Source organism: Trichosurus vulpecula, chromosome 2, assembly GCF_011100635.1.
Source record: "Trichosurus vulpecula isolate mTriVul1 chromosome 2, mTriVul1.pri, whole genome shotgun sequence".
NCBI lineage: Eukaryota > Metazoa > Chordata > Mammalia > Diprotodontia > Phalangeridae > Trichosurus > Trichosurus vulpecula.
The window spans coordinates 86,221,027-86,237,257 of record NC_050574.1 but is presented as its reverse complement, the minus strand read 5'-3'; the positions used below and the strand labels follow the sequence as shown (position 1 = coordinate 86,237,257).

Below are 16,231 nucleotides of genomic sequence, written 5' to 3'. Positions count from 1 at the left end.
ATGCTCTCCACATCCAGAAAAAGAACTATGGAGTCTGAATACAATGGAAGCATATTATTTGTTCTCTCTCTTTTTTCTTTTTTTGGTTCTTCTTTCTCATGATTTCTTCCATTGGTTCTAATTCTTCTTTACAATATGAGTAATGTGAAAATAGGTTTAATATGAATGTATATGTTAAGCTTATATCAATTTACATGCCCTCTTTGTATGGGGGGGGGAGTGATGGGGAGAAAATTTGGAACTCAAAATCTTATGGAAGTGAATGTTGAAAACTAAAAATAAATAAATAAATTGAAAAAAGAAGTCACGTTCTGTATATTGAATCTATTGCTTTTCTGCCTAAAAGTGAATAATGTTTATCTAACTTAAACTTAATTCTGAGCTGTTCACCTAAAAAAGAGATTAATATTCCTTACTTTGTCCATGGGCTGACCTTTATCTCTAGCACTAAAGCTCAGCACTGAATTCCAGTCACAAACAGGGAGGAAGACATTTTAAAAAAAGCAAAGACTTATGAGAAGGGAAGAATCTATGTTGGAAGGGCAATGGAACTGAGATGCTGGTATAGAAGAAAGAATGTTGTGCTCAGTTCTGAATTGAAAGATTGGGTTTGAAATCTGGTTTTCTTCCTTGCTAACTCTGTGACTTGGGCAAACATATTTAAACTTCTACACTTTTTCCCCTTGTCTGCACACATTACAACATTGTTGGGAAGTTCAAGTGAGCTGATATATGGCAAAAATTTTACAAATTATAATTGCTAGAGAAATATGAGTTGTTGTAGAAAAGGCAGGTGATGGGGATAGGAAAGTAGAGACCAATGATTACTTAGAAGTTCCTGATGGTGTATTATTCAGCAGAGGACATATACACTTGTCCAGAAACTAGAGAATGGATCACAGGAATTCTTAAGTTCAATTCTGGCTTAAAGAACTTCAAGGGTATGGGGCAGCTAGGTAGCCCAGTGAGTAGATCACCGGCCCAGAGTCAGGGGAACCTGAGTTCAAATCTGGCCTCAGACACTTGACACACTTACTAGCTATTTGACCTTGGTCAAGACACTTAACCTCAATTGCCCTGCCTTCCCCCTCTCCAAAATAAAATTTCAAGGGTGCTCAAGAAATGGTCCATTCTGTTGCTGATTTCACCTTAAGTACCCAGTGGTGGAAAGATAATGCCATTTCAGTCATAAGAATTGATCACATTTGTGTGACCTAAGCAAGTCAATTATTCTCATTTTCATCACTGGTCAAGTAGGGAAAAACCCCTCCAAATTCTCTATTTCACAAGGTTCTTTCTTTCTTCTCTTTTTTCCTGTTAATATTCTTCTTAAAATCTATTTTATTTTTAATTTATAAATAAATAAACAAGCATATCCATAACATAGGATAATAAAAAGATGATTACATATGAAACTGCAAATCTACTACAAATATACAACAAATTTATTGTGCATATTTCTTTCTTTCTAAAGTAATACATTTATTAATTCCGAAGTAATACATTCTTTCTTTCATTCACAAGGTTATTTACAGACTCAAAGGAGATAATACATGTAAAGAATTATATAATGTATAAATTATCCTCATTTATCTCCTCTTCTTCCTCCTTATCAATTCTACCACCAACATCATCACCTTTGACACTCCTTAAGATGTTGCACAGTCCCTTGATAAATTTTGATAAATAATTAAATAAAAATGAGTGAATCAAATGCAGAATTGCAGCTATCCTTCAGGAGGTCCAGCTGTATATAATCATAAAACATGAAGCAGTACTCTCTAAAGACTTGAACACCCTTACTCGTCCCTTGTCTGCCCTCCCCAGCTATAAGAATGTTAAATCTGTGCCCCTTAAGGCCTAACTCAGCCCAGGGATTTATCTCTGGCAAAGCTCCATGTTTACACATACAATGAGATTTCTACTATTCCCCAGACAATTTCTGGGAGTGGTGTGGAGTGGGAGGGGTGAGAACTTTGTGGATGTATATAAGCTATGGTCAACAATCTGTCAGGCACAGAGGCTGAGCAGCCTCCATCTTGAGCCCATGCACAATTCTCTCTTACATAGAAGCCTAGATCCTGGTAAGTTCCAAATGCTCCAAAGAGCTTCCCCAGAAATTCTCAAGCATGGGTGAATAGGAAGAAGATCTAGGGGAAAAAGTGTGAGTACCTGAATGCATAGGAAGGGGCCCAAGTATGTATGTGTGTATATCTGTGTGAGTGTATCTATATACGTATTACAAAGTATTTTCATGCCTAAATGCATCAACATATTTCTTTATGCTTGCATTAATGAATATGTATGAGTGAATGTGGTTGTATTCAAGTCCATTTATATACTTGTGTATATAGTATATAATTGGGTATTAACAAATGAGCATGAGTATTAAAATTTAGGTAAACAACAGACAGAAGAAATTTTCAGCTCTGGGACTTTGAGTTTGTTTGTATATACATATGTATACGGGTGCGTGCATGTGTGTGTTTGAGGGTGTTTTTCCTATAGAAGCATATGTGCATAGGAGGGAGTATATGTGCACTCAGATATATGAAGAAAGATTGGAGCGAATAAGGATGGAAATGTTGGAAGAAGTGATTGAAGGTGAGTAGAGCCCTGACTCAGGGTCAAAGATAGTAGGGGTACATATTCCATTCAGCAACTTGTAGGACTTGATGAAGCTTTTCTCTCAACATTCTCAGGGCCCCAGACTTAGAGTCTGAGAAGTGGCACATACTTTTCTGGCAAGATGTAGCAAGCAGAAAAGAGGGTACTGGTGGAGAAGTCTCAGCCCCAAATTCATACAAATTATTTAGGAACTAACTTGTATTGTTCCTGTACATCTCTTTGAGGAAAAAAAGTTTTGAATTTTCTCCATACCATGGAATATATGGGGCCTTTAATAAGCCCTATTTCTGAGGGATGGAGAGGCAGTAGGGCATTTTAGAGTAAAGCGTATGGGACTTAGAGTTCTGGAATGAGCACACAATACTCATTTTGTATTCTGCCCCTGTCAGGCCAGACCTAGAGTATTGTGCTCAGTTCGGGTGGTAAAAGGGACTATCTTTAAAAAGGACATTGAATAGATGAGTAGCATCCAGAGGAAGTAAACAAGATGATGAAGGTTGGGAGCTCAGGTTGTATAAGAATTGGTTGAAGGAAGTGGGAAGTTTAACCTATGGAAGGCTCAGTGGGGAAGATATGGATCTATAATTACTTATAGAATTGTCACGTGGAAGAAGAAATAGATTTGAAAAATTTAGAAATAGAAATAATAAATGAAAGTGGCAAAGGAATAGATTTAGGCTCGATGTAGGGGGAAATGTCCTGGGGTCAGGAAGTTCTGAGTTCAAATCTTGGATACTTACTAGCTGTGTGAACCTTGACAAGTCACCTAAACTCTTTCTCAGTTTCCTCATCTGTAAAATAAGGATAATAAGAACACCTATGTCCCATGGTTATTGTGAGGATCAGATGAGAGAATATTTATAAAAAACTTTGCAAATCTTAAAGTACTATAAACATTTTATCAATTACTAATATTAACAAAATTTGAGCTATAAAAAGGCAGAATATCTCAAGAGTCCACTCACCCCTACTCATATTATAGTCTTCCTTGGAATTCTATTTAGGGGCATAGAATACCAAAATTTGGAACAAATAAAGTTATTCAATCCAATCCCAACAAATTTAGTAATTCTTTCCATAGCAAAACTAAAAGGTATCTATTAAGCTTCGATTTGAACAAATCCATTGATGATGGGAAGTTCACTCCCATTATCCCATTCTCTCTGTCTGTCTGTTTCCATCTGTCTCTCTCTGTTTGTCTGTCTATTTCTCTCTCTCTCTCATGCCTATTTTTTTCTCTCTCCCTTCCCATCTCCCTCCCTTCTTCCTCTCTCCCTCCCTTTCTCTCAGTTCAAGGGATCTTCAATTTTGTGTGTGTGTGTGTGTGTGTGTGTGTGTGTGTCATAGAACCTTTTGGAATTATGGTGAAGTTTAAACACTGCTTCTCATCTTAATGTTTTTAAATGCATAAAATACACATGTATATAATTTTCATTATTATCATTATTACAATTGAAATCTATTATATTGAAATATAGTTGTTGAGATATTTTTAAAAGATCATTCGATGTAAATGATACTGGTACTCTATAGCACCAAAAGATGCATGGAACAAATCACCATTCATGTCATTTTAGATCTGGGAACAGAATTTGTCTTCCTTCTCATCATGTCAGACTTCAATACCTCTGAGGTTAAGCTCTTTTTCTTGATTGGGATTCCAGGGTTGGAGCATGCTCACGTATGTCTTTCCATTCCTATCTGCCTCATGTATTTGATTGCCATCCTAGGCAATTGCACCATCCTGCTTGTAATCAAGAGAGAAACCTCTCTCCATGAGCCCATGTACTATTTCCTTGCTGTGTTGGCCATTTCTGACATGGGACTTTCTCTCTCCTCCTTACCCACTATGCTGAGAATATTCTTGTTCAATTTACCAGGAATATCCCCTGATGCTTGCTTTGCTCAAGAATTCTTCATCCACAGCTTCACTGTCATGGAGTCATCATTGCTTCTGATCATGTCCTTTGATCATTGTATAGCCATTCATAACCCCCTGAGATACAGCACTATCTTAACTACTGCCAGAATTTCCAAACTGGGGCTGGTCTTGGCCGTCAGAAGCTTCCTTTTAGGGTTCCCATTTCCTTTGACTCTAAAGAGGCTGAGCTATTGTTACAAAAACCTTCTATCCCACTCTTACTGTCTCCATCAGGACGTCATGAAGCTGGCATGCTCTGACAACAGGGTCAATGTTGTCTATGGCTTCTTTGTTGCACTCTGTACCATGTTGGACCTGGCATGCATTGCTTTGTCCTATTTGCTGATCCTAAAGACAGTTCTCAGCATTGCCTCTCTCTCAGAGAGACTCAAGGCCTTAAATACCTGTGTCTCTCATATCTGTGCTGTACTCATTTTCTATGTACCCATCATCACCCTAGCTGCTATGCACCGCTTTGCCAAGCACAAATCTCCGCTCATAGTGATCCTCATTGCCAACATTTTCTTGCTGGTGCCACCCCTGATGAACCCCATTGTGTACTGTGTGAAGACTCGGCAGATCCGAGAAAAGATCCTAGGGAAACTGTTTTCCATATGCGGCAGATGAGGCCTCAGTTGGGATTTACCTCACTTTGATAAACATTTACAAAATAATAACTATATGGCACTGGAAAAATATTAAGCTTAGAGGAAACGCAGTCCAAGATATCAGGCATCCCCCGGTCCCACAGGGCAATATTCACCATATACAAATAAATATAATACACGATGCTACATAGTAAGTGCCTAAGACAGATGCTAAGAAATTGCTACATGAGATCCAAGGGGAAAAGATAATTTCTGACTGGTGAAAATTGACAAAATCAAATTCATTTGATTTTGTAATTGATTTTATTTTGTATCACCACAATATTTTCTGTAACTACCTGTCAAAGTTTCATTTTATCTTTGACTTGAGTTTGGAAATCTGGTTTTCATGTAAATCACTCATCGTCTCTAGGTTAAATTTAAAAGTTTAGTTTTCCTGCTAATCACTGTTCTGTTGTTCTTGAAATCTGTTATCCTTGAAGGATGCAGGTGCAGACCAGGGCATCTGCTCTGTTATCTCTGTAACACTATGGTTAAAGAAAATCTAGTCTGTTATTGCTGTGGCACTAACTAGCCATTCAGTTAGATGTCACCATGAGTTGTCAAGAGTACCAAGCAATTAGTTTCTAGCTAGTGCTGAGTTCCAAATTTCCAACCATTCACATTGTCTCAAATTTATGATGCTTCTGACTTTGAAACCAATCATCTTGTTTTCCCAATCTGTGATGCTGCCTTCTAGTTTTTGGATGCTCTTCCTTTTATCGATAATAATGATGTCTCAGCCCTCATTCAGGGTCTTAGCTAGTTGAGGAGGCTGAGACTCTAGCTATTGGCAAATATGTGCTTTGCTAATAAATTGTTTTTAGAGCTGTGTGCCTCAGTTTACTTAAATTCAATTGTGACACTGGGTTTATCAAAACATTCATGAAAGAGCTGGCATTATTCCATAATTCCAAGTATAAGGAACTAAGTGAGCAAAGATATAGAAGCAGAAAAATACTGGCTGTTTAGGAGATAATGAAGCATATGTTAGGAGTGGGAGGCATCTTTGATGTTATTTCAATCCCAAACCCTGGTCAGCTCACTTAACCTGTTGAACTCAATTTCCTCATCTAAAAAAACGGGATAATAACAGCACTTGCTTTATAGAATCAGGATTATTTTTTCTGGAGTAAATGAGACAATATTTGCAAATTGCTTTGTAAACATTAAAGGCCTATATAAATGTTAGCTGTTATGTGTATACATTTGTATGTACACACATGCACACATACACATACATAGATATTCACAAACACATATTTGAGCAGTTTTGTTCAGCCTTGGGTAACAGGAGATTCCTAATGAATATGCTTGAATATCTCTAATCATAAAAAAATGTGAAATTATGATAGGTAACTTGCTGTAAAATATAGTCTTTATAGTGCTGCCAGAGATGTACTCTGAAATACCCACTCTTTCTCTGCTTTCTGTAATCTTAGGAAAAAAAAAAAAACAGGGGCAATACTTAAGTAATTAACTAGCTAAGGTTGCACACACACATGCGCACAAACACACACACACACACACACACACACACACACACACACACACACACTCTGCTCCAACTATGCACGTGTAAACTCCCTCCTCACAGACATCAAAGCTCTACTTAGGTAGACAACAGAACTAGCCCAGGGCACTATGGAGATCTAGTGTTATGACATGGAAAATTTTTCAAAATTATTAAAAATAAGAAAATCTCTCATAACTGATTTTGACCTTCCATTCTTATTTTGGTTTTCCCTTTCTTATTCAGAAGTGACAAATGTGAGGATTCAGCCCATTCACTCATTCATCCAAGTGTTCATTATTTTGTTTACTTAATTGTTTCATCTTCCATCTATCCATCCATCCATTTATCTACCCACCTTCGTTTGTCTTTAATGTCTGTGACTGACTGAAATACAGTTAGTTAAAAAGAAAACTATAACGTAGCAGAAGAGCCAAATTGTAAAGAAGCTTTCAAAGAGCAAGCTGTGCTGAAACCACTTTACCTTGCAAACTCCCCTCCCCCTAAATCTGCTCCCAGTCAGTGGATGTGGAAAAGAATAACAAGAGAGATTAAAGGTTGTTTTGTTTCGGTTTTGGACTTCATAGTGGCTCTTCTTGAAGTTAAAGAAATAAGGGTAAGTTAGAATCCACCTGCACTTCCAATATGGAATCACTCTTCCCTATGATTAGATGTTCATGGCAGCTGCCAAATATAATTTCATCCACAATGGATTCTCCGGCAACTGTCGCAATTTGTCCATAACTATGTCTATTTCTCTACTCTTTTATTCTTCTCTATTCTTTTTTGCCCTTCTATTTCATTTCTTTTGTCTTCTTCCTTCCAGTAGTATTTCTGAAACTATGTCATATAAATACAGGGAATGGCCAATTTCTTGCTTCACTCCTGTATTAATTTGGAATGTTTTAGCTTTATTATGGAATGCTTACATATATTCTGGATAAAGGACCATGCTCTTATGCTTTCCTAGTTATTAATGGAGCGAAGCAGGGATGTGTGCTTGCTCCCATGCTTTTTTGGCATGATGTTTTCAGCTATGTTATCGGATAACTTCAATGGGAATAAAATAGCATCAAGGTCAGCTACCATAGCTGAAAGTAAAATTATTTAACTTGAAAGGGTTGCAAGCCAAGAATAAAGTGGAGGGAGAATTAGTATGTGATTTTTTTTGTTCACATATGATTGTGCACTCAGTGTAGCCTCTGAGATTGAGATGCAACAGAGTATGGATTGATTGTCTGCTGTTTCTAATTTTTGACCTAACAATTACTACCAAGAAAATGGAAGTTTTCCACCAGTCAACACCACACCATCCATACATAGAATTTTGGGTTACAGTAAATGGAAAAATTTTGAATGCTGTGGATTTCACTTATGTTGGTGGGATACTTTCCATAGACATACACATAGATCATGAGGTTGACACACACATTGCCAGGGTTAGCTCAGTGTTTGAGAGACTACTAAGGAAAGTGTGGGAAAAAAGGTATTAGACTTCCTACTAAGTTGAAGGTTTACACAGCCTTTGTGTTGACCTTACTGTTGTGTGCCTGTGAAACCTGGACAGTAGACCAGCACCTAAACAGAAAGTTGAATCATTTCCATTTGAATTGTCTTTGCAAGACTCTGAAGATTATCAAGCAAGATAAGGTCCTGGGTGCTGAGGTCCTTTCTCAAGCTGAACTGCCAAGTATTCAAACTCTATTGCAGAGAACACAACTCTGAAGGGCTGTCCGTGTTGTTCAAATGACAAACCTACATTTGTCTGAGACCATTTTACTGGGAAAGCACACAAGGCAAGCACTTACATGGAGGTCAGAAGAAGGGTTACAAGCCTTCTGTCTGTTAAGAACTGTAGGACCGATTGTGAGACATGGGAGACACTGGCCCAGGACCACCCAGCATGGGATAATCTGTAACACAGAAGGTTCTATGCTCTACAAGCAGCAGAATTGCAGGAGCTCTAAAGAAACTCAAGATGCACAATTTCAGAGACATCTCCATTCCAGATGTTCATATAGATCTTTTGTCCCAATCTGTGATATAGTCTCCCAAGATCATACTGCTCTGTCCAGCTATAGTCAAAAACACTGTAGCTTGACCCTAACATAGTGATGTCATTTTGATCCTCTTCTAGAACAAAGAACAACAGCCACATTTAGAATCTTCTAGCATTTTTCTCTTACATATGAACCTAGCTTGTGGTTTTTGCATATATCCTTTTTATAATTTTTAATTTTCTTTTTATGTCCAGGTTTATTTTTTAAGCATAGATCGGTATTATGCATTTTCAAAGTATTTTTTTTTAATTTAGGTATCACAAATACAACACCAGAAGTGACCCTGGAGAATATCTATTCTAAACCCTTCACACTACAGATGAGGAAAAGAGGCTTGCAAATGTTAAGTGACTTACCTAAGGTCATGCAGAAATAAAGATTCAGGAATCAAACCACAGTCCTCTGACATCCAATCTAATACTTCTTCCTCTGTATCTCACTGCCTGAATAATGTTATCTTCGACATAAGTATGTTCATTGTTTTCCTAATACTGAATAATCTTTGTATGCCATTTATAAACCCAATTTTATCAAAGTGAATAGTTCTTTTGCTATATTGCTGTTGTTTGTTTTGAACAGAATTTTGTTTAAAATTTTTAAATCAATAGACACAGATGTTATTAATTTATAGTTTTTCTTTCCTTTGCTCTTCCCTTGTTTAGCTTTTAGAAACAGATTTGTTTCATTAAAAGAGTTTTGTAAGGTCTTTTCTTTCTCCTTTATTTTAGAATAATTAGGTATTATCAGTTTTTCAATTTGATAGAATTCCTGTAACTATAAATCCACCTGCAACATGAACACTTGGTGGTTCCTTTGAGCTAGCTTAATTTCTTTTTCTTATGTTCACTTGTTTAAAATTTCTATTTGATGTTCTGTTAATTTGTGTATCTTTTATTTTTCTAACTGTTTCTTCATTACTTTTGCACTCAGTTTTACTGGAATATGATTGTACACAGTGCATTCTTATAATTCTTTTTTCTTTCTTCTCCCTATCGGTGAAGGTTTTCTTTTACCTGTGTATGAGGGAGGTTAGTGGAGATCTCATTTTACTTAATCTTCTCAATCAGGTTAACAAAGGATTTTTCTTTTTAGTTACTCTTTTTAAAAATAAGCTTGTAATTTTATAAGTTGTATAATTTCATTGTTTTCTAATAAATCTACTCCATAGATAGATAGATGGATGGATGGATAAATATGGACATGCACATGCACATATATGTATATATGTAAATAAACACATGTCATTTGGGACACATTGTATCTCCAAAGTCTGGGTACAGTTATAACTCTTTTGAAGGTTACCAAGTGTGTGCTTACGTAGGTTTGTACATATAAGCACGCTGCATACATATATGCATGGCACAAGTAAGTATATGTCTATAAGTAATTAGATATTTTATATAAAATATATAGAATCCCATAGACATCTCAAATTCAAAGTGACCAAAAAGAAATTTGTTATTTCTTTCTCTTCAAATCAACCCCCCTTATTAACTTCCCTTTTAATGTAAAGAATACATATTTTCAAGGAGTTTCAACAATAGAAAACAAGGCTGAGATGAAAGACAGAGAATAAAATATCTTTAAGTCCTAAAGATATCAGATATCACAGATGGGTTTACCCAGATATAAGGAATTATCTTCTGTTTCTATCTTAAGGAAAAGCTATCCCAAAGACATAAAAACATATATATGTTATGCATTTGGCATATAAATACATATCTTATATATTTGCACATGTATAGATGTAAGCACTACAAGGACTTTCCAAAACTCTTAGTACAGTTTAAACCTTAGTGGCTTAGAGTAGAATTTGGGGGCATACTGGATGTATTTTATATACTGAGAGTTATGTTTTCAATTATTCAGCATTTGGTACTTTTAGAGAGCTTCCCACACATTACAGTAACTATCATTTACCTAGCACATGTCACACGGTATTTCCTTTATTTCTCAACACAATATTGAAGAGTAGGTACTAAGGAAACTAAATCTGAGAGAGGTTAAGGGACTTACTTCTCATGAAGATAGCAAGTGTCAGATTTAAACAAGCATCTGCTTTAATCTGTGTCTGCCACACTGTCTACTATATCATGCTGCCACATGTTTGATCTTCACTGTTGAAAACATACTTCAATGATGGTAGAGTGGCTAGATTGCTGTACTTGAAGTTAGGGAGATGTAAATTCAAATCTTCCCCTCTGACACTTAGATTCTGTGAGTAAATGATTTTATCTTTCTGAGCCTCATTTTCCTTATATGTAAAATGGAGATGAATGATTACAGGCTTGTATCACAATGTTTGGGTTTTTTTAATCTCAATTACCTAATGTATGCAAAGTACTTGCTATACTTGAAAATGTTACAGGAACATATTATATGATTATTTATCTGTGTCCCACAACTGTGGGTACTCCCTCCAAAGGTACAGGTGATACCCTTCCTAGCCTGTGCAATTCTTCATGTCTTCCCATAAATAGGTCTTTGTTGTTGCTATTACTATCATTCTGCTGTTCCTATTATTACACAAAATTAACCATCTCAAAGAATACATAGATGGATGACACAGAAAAGTGTTTTAAGTCATAGCAAAAGAAGTACATAATTTAATTATGATACAGGAATTGCTCATTAATTATCATAATGTTAGTCTGGCTGCATTTGTAAATGGGCCAATTGTTTCTCTTATTCCTAAACCCCCATTCCTCCCACCCAAAAAATCTCATAAATCAAAAATGTTGGAAAAATACAGTCTATCTAGGGAAAAACTGTTTCCAGTCATAGTCACTGCTGGCAATGAAGGGCTTGGATAATTCGCTCCCTGATCTGCTTGGTCTTCACACTGTAGACAATTGGGTTCATCAAGGGTGGGACCAGAAGGTAAACAAACCCCATGACCACCTGAATCAATTGAGGAGACTGCTTCCCAAATCGGTGAATGACTGATAGACCTATCATAGGTGTGTAGAAAAGTAGTACTGCACAGATGTGGGAGACACAAGTGTTGAGGGCCTTGAGGCGCTCAGCCTGGGAGGCAATGGCCAACACAGTGTGGAGAATCAACACATAGGTGAGAAGGATGAGCATGGAGTCCACACCCACAGTGGAGATTATTACAAACATGCCATATATGCTATTGGCAGTAATGTCAGCACATGCCAGCTTCATGACCTCTTGGTGGAGGCAGTAGGAGTGGGTGAGGACTTGGGAACCACAATAAGGGAAGCGTTTGAGCATGAAAGGAAGTGGGAAGATGAGTGCCACACTCCGACCCAAGGAGCCCAGCCCAATTCTGCTGACGACTCTGTTAGTGAGAATGGAGGCATATCTCAGAGGACAGCAGATGGCAATGAGGCGATCGAATGCCATGGAAAGTAGCACTGAGGACTCTAGGAAAGACAGGCAGTGGATGAAAAAGAGCTGAGCAAAGCAGGCATCATGGTCAATCTCTCGAGCTCCAAATAAGAAAATACCCAGTACTGTGGGAAGGGTGCATATGGACAAGCCCAGATCTGTCAGTGCCAGCATGGACAGGAAGAAATACATGGGCTGGTGGAGTGAAGATTCTGTCTTGATAATGAAGAGGATCATGCAATTCCCCAGGATGGACACAAGGTACATAGAAAATAGAGGGATGGAGATCCAGATGTGGATATGCTCTAGTCCAGGGAGGCCACTTAAGAGAAAAGTGTAAGGCCTGACAGTGCTGTTTCCAAAGGATTTCAACATCATGTTGGATGGTGGGAGGAGGAAATTTCAGGTTCCCACTCTCTGTGCTGCACTGAATAGTCACTGTGGTCAGGAGAAGCCTACATAGAAATTACATGGGTGAATTACACAGCATCACAAGACTTAGAGTTTGCAAGGAGTCTTAACAATCATCCAGTCTAATTTTATAATTTTACAAATAAGGAAACTGAGGTCTAGAAGAGCTAAGTAATTTCCCTAGTGTCACACAGATAAAGAGAAGATTCAAGATTGAAACCTAGTCTACTGCTGCCAGATTTTGGTGTTCTTCTACAATACAATATTGCCTTAATAAACCTAACACTGGAAATGTTCTCCAGAAGTCATCCAAACCATCCCTATAACTCTACACAAGACTTCATTTGATCTAAACCAAACTTAGGTAGGGCTACAATTTTTCTTATTCTTTAATATTTCAAAAAAAATATATTCCTCTGTATGCCTAGATTCCTCATTTCTTTATTTTATCATTTTCCTCATTGGAAATTTCTTTCTAGTATCTAGCCTTAGTTACTCTTGCTTCAAAATCTAAAGATGACTATATCACTGATATAAAAGGGTAAGTAATCAGGTACTTGTGAGACCAATAACATAGGTTTAATCCTAATACATATTTGACTTCCCATAGAGAGAAATCATATTACCACTAAAGACAAATTCTTAAACTTGACCATATATTGTGCCTTAATCATAGATTGAGATCTAATCCTGGACATAGATTGTGCTCTAATCCTATTCAAAGATTAAGCCCTGATGCTGGTAAAGACTGAGTGCTAAACCTGCTTTAATACTGATCCTTTATCATGCAACATAATAATTATAAGTACAATAATAACTACATTTACATAGCACTTATAATATACCAGTTATTGTGCTAAGTGCTTTACACTATTTATCTCTTTTAAATTTAATCACAACAACTCTAGGAATTGGGTGATGTTATTCTACCAATTTTACAGCTGAGGAAACTGAGGCAAACAGAGGTTAAAGTGGCTTATCCAGGGCCACACAGCTAGTAAGCGTCTGAGCCCAAATTAGAACTTAGGTCATCCTGACTCCAGGTCTTGGCACTCTCTCTGTTGGACCATCTTGCTGCCAAAGAATGAACCCCTACCCTAGCCACAGACTGACACCTAACCCTAACCAGATGGCTCCTAAACATTTACCATTAGTGACAAGGGGAAGTGAGTAAAAAAAATTATATTGTTCATTGCAGGTTATCATCTGTGTTGGGGACAGTGACTATAGAATTTAGAATGTTTGAACTAGGAAAGAATATAGGATATAGAACAAAGAATATGAGAGCTAGATGACAACTTAGAACATAGAATGACAAAGCTAAAAGGGATTTTTGAATATAGAACATAGAAGGAACATTGGAACATGTACCATTTAATGTTAAAATTGTGAAAAACAAAGCAAACAAACAAAAAACCTTATATATCAACTCCCTTACTTAACGCATAGGGAAACCAGAGGGAGTGAATTGACTTGCACAGGATCACAGATGAACTATCCATTTTCCATAGGTGTTCCTCATGGGTAGGATTGTCAGATCACAGTAAACATTTTTTTTCCTGTTATAGGTGCACACACAGATATTTAACTCACAAATACCCTCTTCCTCAATAATTGTTTATGTAAGGAAACAGCCATTTTTTATGCTGAGTCATCTTTGAATCTTCACTTTCCCTCACCACACATTAAAAGAGTTGCCAAGTTTTCTTTTTCTCTGAACTTCTCTGGAATCTCACCAATCCCCCAGCCTTACTACACCAATATTCAATATCTCCCTTTATACAGGGTGTCCCTAAAGTCTGGACAACGAGGAAAATTGATGGCAATGTGGAGTTACTGCATCGAGTTCATGTGAATCTTGCAAAGCACATCAACCTTTGCATCACAAATGTTGGAAATCATATTCAAGATGTTATTTGTTAATATTCCAATTAGGTAAAATGTGGTTGAACATTTCATTCAATTTGTTTCTTGAAAATATGCATTTTTGCCTATGTATCCAGATTTTAGGAACACCCTGTATTGGTTCCTTCCCTATTGCCTTCAAAAATTTCTAAGTCTCTTCCATTACAAAAAAAAAAATCCAACAACTTTCACTAGACACCCCATCTCACTATCACTTTATAACTTTCCTCTTCTCAGTTAAATTCCCAGAAACTAAGAGAATACTGGTTGCCTCTACTTTCTCTTTCTATCATATTCACTTCTCAAGTCTTTATAGTCAGAATACTGACACCATCATATAACTGAAATACCCTTCTCCAAAGTTATCAACTATCTCTTTATTTCCAAATTGAATGTCCTTATATTGCCCAGAAGTAGGCATCCATGTCACTTTCCAGGTCTCTCCTTACCATGCCACTTTCACTTTAGTCTTTATTCTCATTATTCTCTAGCCAGAAGAACCTTGGACAGTGCCCTGAAGAAAATAGGCTCAGAAAGATGAGCTGCTGCTTTATTTTGTACATAATGTCTATCCATTCCTCTTTTCAGTCATCTTAACTCCATTTTGCTCTTTCTTTCATCTTTTCTTCTTTCCTTCCTAGCTTGCGTCCTTCCTTCCTTCTTTCTTCCTTCTTTTCTTTCTTTTTTCTTCCCTTCCTGTCTTCCTTCTTTCCTTCCATTCTGTCTTTCTATTTCTATTCCACTACTCTGTCTGTTAGAACTTGGAAGGAAGTAGCTTCCTTCAAAACACAGCTCAAATATTAACTCCTACATAAGATTTTCTTTCTCAATTACCTAGATACTAGTGGTTCTATGGCCTCAAAATATTATTTTGTGTGTGTGTGTGTGTGTATACACATACATACATACATACCTATATACATATATATAGATATATAACATATATTTTGTTTAGACCCTTATATGTACACTTTGTGAAGATGTCTTACTCATTCCAAGCCCAGTGCTCTATCCACTGCCCACCTAGCTGCCTGTAAATTGACAGAAACTCATAAATAAAAGGAGATTGAGGGCCATTAAAAAGTATGTCTCTTCTACAGCCTGATAGGTAAGTAGTCATATAATTTCTACATAGAAATTTTCATGAAGAGACACTCACTATTTAGATTGTTTTAAATGTGAAGAAGGTCATTTGATTCAATTGAAATATGCCTCCTTGCAACCTCTAGTCTTTAGTCTCAGTTCTCTCTTGAAACACAGAGAGCAAGTCTAATCCATCTACCACATGACAGAAGTTCGAATATTTGAAAATAGTTATCATTCCCCTCTTCCACTTTAATCTTGTGTTCTCCAGGTTCACTATCCCTCGTTCCTTCAGTTGTTCTTCATATGACACATCTAGTCCTCTCATTACATTAGTAGCCCTCTTCTGAGATTGCTTCAGGTTATCAGTGTCATCCTATAATAAGACATCAAGAATTGAACAAAGTACTCCAGGTGTGATCTGATTTAAGGTAGAGTATAATATGACCATGACATTAATTGCCCGGTTACTATGCTTCTCAGTACCATTTGAGATTATGTTAAGTTTATTTTGCTTTTCGATCATGATATACCATGGATTCACTTTGTAGATCACTGAAACCATGGTTCATAATTTATTTTTAATATAATCTGCTGGTCTAAACATACCTCTCCCTTTCTGTACTTAGGCAGATTATTTTTCAACCTGTGTTTCATGATATTGGATTTAACACTTTTAAATATTATTTTGTTAGCTTTCATCCTGTCA

General features: G+C 36.8%; 2 protein-coding genes across 2 annotated transcripts; one reads left to right on the top strand and one right to left on the bottom strand.

Moving 5' to 3' along the window:
• The first annotated feature begins 4,237 nt into the window (after positions 1 to 4,237).
• Positions 4,238 to 5,176, top strand: LOC118839410 (olfactory receptor 51A7-like). Its single transcript, XM_036746874.1, has one exon. It carries the CDS (start codon positions 4,238 to 4,240, stop codon positions 5,174 to 5,176), a length of 939 nt encoding a protein of 312 aa, XP_036602769.1.
• Positions 5,177 to 11,553: 6,377 nt separating this feature from the next.
• Positions 11,554 to 12,489, bottom strand: LOC118838640 (olfactory receptor 51G2-like). Its single transcript, XM_036745984.1, has one exon. The coding sequence runs from the start codon at positions 12,388 to 12,390 to the stop codon at positions 11,554 to 11,556; it is 837 nt and encodes a 278-aa protein (XP_036601879.1). The 5' UTR covers positions 12,391 to 12,489.
• Between the last annotated feature and the right edge of the window lie 3,742 nt (positions 12,490 to 16,231).